The sequence below is a fragment of the Myxocyprinus asiaticus genome, chromosome 18, assembly GCF_019703515.2.
Source record: "Myxocyprinus asiaticus isolate MX2 ecotype Aquarium Trade chromosome 18, UBuf_Myxa_2, whole genome shotgun sequence".
Lineage (NCBI taxonomy): Eukaryota > Metazoa > Chordata > Actinopteri > Cypriniformes > Catostomidae > Myxocyprinus > Myxocyprinus asiaticus.
Genome location: NC_059361.1, coordinates 47,865,335 through 47,871,334, shown reverse-complemented (window position 1 = coordinate 47,871,334; position 6,000 = coordinate 47,865,335). Strand labels below are relative to the sequence as shown.

General features: G+C 37.0%; 1 protein-coding gene across 1 annotated transcript in view; it reads left to right on the top strand.

The window, feature by feature from the left end:
• The first annotated feature begins 626 nt into the window (after positions 1-626).
• LOC127456156 (src substrate cortactin-like) overlaps positions 627-6,000 on the top strand; it is a 68,563-nt gene continuing 63,189 nt past the window's right edge. The window contains exons 1-3 of the mRNA XM_051724500.1: positions 627-758; positions 1,449-1,532; positions 1,853-1,926. Coding sequence (XP_051580460.1) covers positions 1,449-1,532; positions 1,853-1,926 — 158 coding nt within the window. The 5' untranslated portion in view covers positions 627-758. The remainder of the gene's footprint in view (positions 759-1,448; positions 1,533-1,852; positions 1,927-6,000) is intronic.

Below are 6,000 nucleotides of genomic sequence, written 5' to 3'. Positions count from 1 at the left end.
CTGAATTCATATTATTGCTATTATGACATTCCTTCAATTAAAAAATATGGGGGTCTAAATATGTATTTATGAAATATTTATAGACGTTTATATAATGTATAGATTAAGTTTACCTTTACTTTCTTTGAATGAAATTCTGTTATTAGATGTCATTATTCAGTTATTCAATTATTCTACTTAATTGTGAATGTTTTATTTCATATTTTTCATTAAATGTAATACATTCAGATGTATTTTATACATTCTATAAAAACGAATAACAGCTGGGACAAGTTTACCTTGGGGGGTTTCTTGCCCCAGGTAGTGGGGTCATCTTATCCTAGTAGTGATAAAAGCCCACAGTAATAACTGAAGTGATACATCACTGCTCTTGTGGAGTTTAGATGGTTTTTCAGATGCCTCATTCCGATCGTACTATTATATAATGTGGGGAAATTCCTGACAGATGTGAATTATATGATTAACGCTGCTTACCAGAGATTCGCTTTTATCAGATATCTTTAGTCTGTGTCTTATCTTAAAGCATGCGATAGACCAAACCTTACCATAATAATAAGAAGAACAATAACACCAAATCCCACAAAGTCTCTGACAAAGTCCCCCCACATTCCCAGCGCAGGTGGTGCAGTCTGTCTGGAGCAGGAAGTGGGAAGTCTGCGGGAAGAAAACCAGGCGACTTTTCTATTTATAACGATTTTCTCTCCATACGCGAAATTTACTTCAATATATTTGCATTAAGGAGGACATTTCAGTAAACCGTAAGTGTAAATGCGCGATTTTACCTGTTTTAAACCGACAGACGAGAAGAAACACGATAAAGTTAAATAGCAGGAATAAGAGCGATGATTTCTCAACAGTCGGTGTTTATTTATGATAGATTGCTTACATTTGTTTCTAAACACACTTATTGCTGCATTTCAGTTTTACAATAAAATAAGTTATGTCTTTATTAAAGTTGTATCAGCCAGAACGGAAGCGTTTAGTTTATGGGACAGGCTGAATGAACAGCAGAGCTTCACTACATCTCCAATACGTTACGTGTACATCGCATGAAAATATACATGTACAGTAATATGCACCTATTCACATTTGACCTTGTAAACATCGACTGGGTGGCTGTACAGATAACCAGTATCAAAACCATCCGGCCTATTAGTTGTATTTAGCCTAGGTAGGCGTTTTCTTTATAGCCCACTCATACCATTACAGAACACACTTATTACAGACCTAAAGGAATTCTGAATATACACTCACCTGACATACTTAAAACAATTATATAAAACATTTAAATCAGTTTGACTGCTGATTTTTAATTATAACAGGTAAAAAAGGGGCTTCTGAGGTGTCTGATCTTTAATTTATATGAGTCTGCAGATCATCTTTTATTATTTTAAAACTGTGTAGCCGTGTGTTGTTTTGTGAAGTGTAATGTTTTTGTCTCATGTCAGATGTGGAAAGCAGTCGTTGGTCAGTCTGTCTCTGTTGCAGTAGATGATGGAGGAGATGACTGGGAGACTGACCCTGACTTTGAGGTTACAAACACCCAATTTCCTTTTTAAAGCATCATCTCTCAGTCTTGAGACCCATTCATTCATTCATTCTGATTATGTTAAAGCTACCTATTTTTTGTAATTATTCGGTATAGGCAAGAATGCTAGTAGTAAATTATATCATTGACTGATTAGATAAGATAGTCTCTTATGCACCTGTTTACTCTGAAAACTCTTTAGTTTTTGCTGTGTTTAAAAGTTTAATACTCTCAGTTTTTTCTTTCTTCCCCTTACAAATGTTTTCTTCCTAATTTGTTTTTACTCTCTCTCTGCTGGTGTGTCGTTTTTCCCCCAAATCTCAGAATGATGTGTCAGAGAAGGAGCAGCGATGGGGTGCCAAGACCGTGGCTGGCTCTGGACATCAGGAACATATCAAGTTAGTCCAACTTCTATAATAAAAATGATAAAAATACATATTTCATGATGGAATATAGTTGTGAACTACATCCCCCAAGTCCTTAAAGGGTCATGAAACACTAAACTACATTATCTAAGATGTTAACCGATATACACTTCCGGTCAAAAGTTTTGAAACACTTACTCATTCTTTATTATAATTTTCTTTTTCACATTTTAGAATAATAGTAAAGTCATCAAAACTATGGAATAACATAAATGGAACTATGGGAATTATGCTGTGACTAAACAAAATCCAAAATAAATCAAAACTGTGTTATATTTTAGCATCTTCAAAGTAGTCACCCTTTGCCTAGAATTTGCAGATATGTACTCTTGACATTTTCTCAACCAACTTCTTGAGGTATCGCCCTGGGATGCTTTTTAAACAGTATTGAAGGAGTTCCCATCTATGTTGGGCACTTACTGGATGCTTTTCTTTATTATTTGGTCCAAGTCATCAATTTCAAAAAAATTGTTTTTTAAATTACATTTTAGTTTTATAATGAAATAAATTAATATGGTGGCGTAATTATATTTTTGTATACAAAACTAATTTCAAACATTTAAGCATACGCCTTCAGATCAAAAGATTTTTAAGATCATGAGAAACATTTCAGTCAAGTGTTTCAAAACTTTTGACTGGTAGTGTGTATTTGTTGCACATGACAGAAGATAACATTAGCATTTGTTAATTGTAATTTGAGAGGAAAATTGTTAAGCGTTATTTATTTTATTTTTATTTTATTTTTTTATTATTTTGATCTTCCAGCTTTGAAGTCAGCTTTGAGTAAACATCACAGGATGTTTTGGCCACGCCCCTCTTTGAAACTAGCAAACGTTTTGATTTTATTTTCTCCCAAAACACTTAATAGCAACAAAAACTACCATAGCACTTTCCTTAACACCTGTCTGTCACTATACACTGCAAAAATTTTACTGATCCATGAGATCATTTCGTGTGGTGTCTAAAGCGGCATTTTCACTGTCTCCCACATTTACAAATGACTGTTGTATTTCTCCCCCTAGTGGCAGTCGTGATGAACTGTCACTTTGCCCGCAATGGATTTTATTGATTGAGGGAGAAGCTACCAACGGTTTACCTGAGAATGACATTACTATGTGTGATGGATGGATTCAATGAAATTCATGATTAATATTAATTCAGTATTTATTGTTTTTGTGATAAACGTTTTTTATTGATTAATATATTAAACAAATAAAAGCAAAAACATATACAAACAGAATCAATACTTAACCCCCTCTATTACTCCCCCTCCCAATCCCCATCCCCACCCACAAGAACACCCCAGTGGTCCCACATGATTATAGACACACAAAAACAAGTATAAAGAAAATAATAATAATAAAAAAAAGTAAATAAATAAATAACATATAATAATCACACACTACACCTCTCTCTCCACTGTCCCTCCACGAGGGTCCTCCAAAAATGCCGGATATTTGCCCCATTTTCCCACAAACAAGTCCAAATTTCCCAATCCTCTAGATACCCCTTCTTCAAAAGCTGCCACCCTCTCCATCTCTGCACACCACTCCGGAAATGATGACGCGCCGTCCTACTTCCAACCCCTTAAAATAACTTGTCTGCCAATCATAACACTAGTCAGAACCCAATTTTTTATAAATTTGTCCCCCAAATTTATGACCGCCCCATCGCCCAAAATACAAAGTCTGGGGCAAAGTAAAACTTGAGTGCCCAAAACGTCACACAAATAACTTTGAACCCTTCAACCAAAAATCTTGAATCTTAACACACCCCCAAAAGACATGAGTTGTGTCTCCAACTTCTGATTGGCATCGCCAGCAGGTGGGTGTGTTTTTAAGACCAAGCCTATATAATCTAGAGGGGGTCCAATAAAATCTATGTAAAATCTTAAACTGCATAAGGCGAACCCTTGCATCTCTAGATGCAGACTTGACATTTTTAGAATCCTAGTCCACACTCCTTCCTCCAATACCAAGTTCAAATCTTTCTCCCATAATCTCTTGATAGAAGTTAAAGCTCCGTCCCCCAAACTCTGAATTAGCAGGGAGTAATACACTGATGCCTCGTGTCATTTTCCAAAAGCAGTAATCACCTCTCCCAAAGTGTCTGCTGCTTTAGGTGGGTGTGTGCTACTCCTAAAAACAATACAGAGCAGGTGGTGCAGCTGTAAATACCTATAAAACTGAGATCTGGGAATCCCAAAATGATTAACCAAATTCTCAAAAGATCTCAACACTCCACTCTCATACAGGTCATCGAGTGTAGTAATCCCCCTCACAATCCACTCTGACCAACAGAAAGGGGACTTATTAATATGTAATTTAGGGTTCAGCCATATGCTTGATAAAATAAATGTCCGAATTAAACACACTGGACACTTCTGTCCAAACCATGTGCCAACGCTAGATAACGGGTGTGACTTAACTTTTTCGGTTAGTTTGATAGAAAAGCTTTGCAATGGCGAAATAGGGGCAAGAACTTCCTGTTCAATACGAAACCAGGGAGGGGCTCTCTCAGGTGGAAGTGACCAATGAGCCAGATGTCTGAGACTGAATGCATAATAATAAAACAAAATCTTGGGTAGGCCTAGCCCACCTTTGTCAATCGGCCTATGTAACTTGTTGAAATGTAATCTGGGATGTTTACCATTCCAAATAAAGGACTTCGCTATGCTATCAAATTGCTTGAAATAAGAGAGGGGGACATCTATAGGGAGAGATTGTAGCAGGTAGTTCAATTTTGGAATAAAATTCATTTTAATAACATTAACCTTCCCAATCATAGATAAATGTAATGAACCCCACCTACTCATGTCACTCAAAAATCTTTTAATTAAAGGGAGAAATGAACTCTAACTAAATCACACAGATTAGCTGGGAATAAAATGCCCAAATACTTAATGCCCTGTTTGGGCCACTGGAAGGTGCCCGGCTGAAAATCCGTTACTGTGCAGTACACTGTCAGAGACGAAGCTTTGGATTTAGACCAGTTGGCTCTGTAACCTGAGAATTTAGAGAAGGAGCTAATAATCCTGTGGAGGCAAGGCATAGATCTAATGGGGTCAGAGACGAATAATAAAATATCATCTGCGTAAATCAAAAGCTTATGCGCCTCACCTCCTGCCATCACCCCTGGAAAATCATCCTCTTTTCTTATTGCAGCTGCTAATGGTTCCAGGGCAAGACAGAACAATAATGGGGAAAGAGGGCAACCCTGCCAGGTGCCCCTATCCAGACTAAAATAATCTGAAATTAATCCATTTGTTTGTACCGCCACTACTGGGTGTCTATAAAGTAACTTAATCCATTTAATAAAAGTATTCCCAAACCCGTACCTTTCCAAAATCTTAAAAAGATAATCCCATTCTACCATATCAAACGACTTTTCGGCATCAAGTGAGATGGCAGCGACCGGAGTCTGATCATTTGCCACTGACCACATGATATTGATGAAACGTCTAATGTTATCAGAAGAGCTACAGCCCTGAATAAACCCCACCTGATCTATATGTATAAGAGATGTCATAACTTAATTGGTTAGCCAGAATTTTTGACAAAATTTTAATGTCTAGCTGGATCAGGGAAATTGGACGGTAACTCTTACACTCGCTTGGATCTTTATCCTTCTTAAGTATCAGACTGATCTGGGCTTGTGTCATGGTTTACGGAAGCTTTCCAATCTTTAATGATTCCGTATAAACTTCTAACAAAAGTGGAGCCAGTTCTGTAGCATAAGATCTTAAAAATTTAGCGGCAAAACAGCGTGGCCCCGGAGCCTTGCCTGTAGGCAGGGCCTTAATTACCTCGTCAAGCTCCTCCAAGGTTATCTCAGAATCAAGAGAATTGTTTTGCTCAGTTGTCAGTTTAGGGAGATCTAATGGTTCCACAAAGTTTCTAAAATCTTCATCAATAGACGAAGACATGGAACTATAAAGATCAAGATAGAATTCTTTAAAAGCATTATTAATATCAGTGGCCCAGGTATAAATTTCACCACCAGCAGATTTCACTGTGGGAATGGTAGAAAAAATATAAAGCAGAGAGA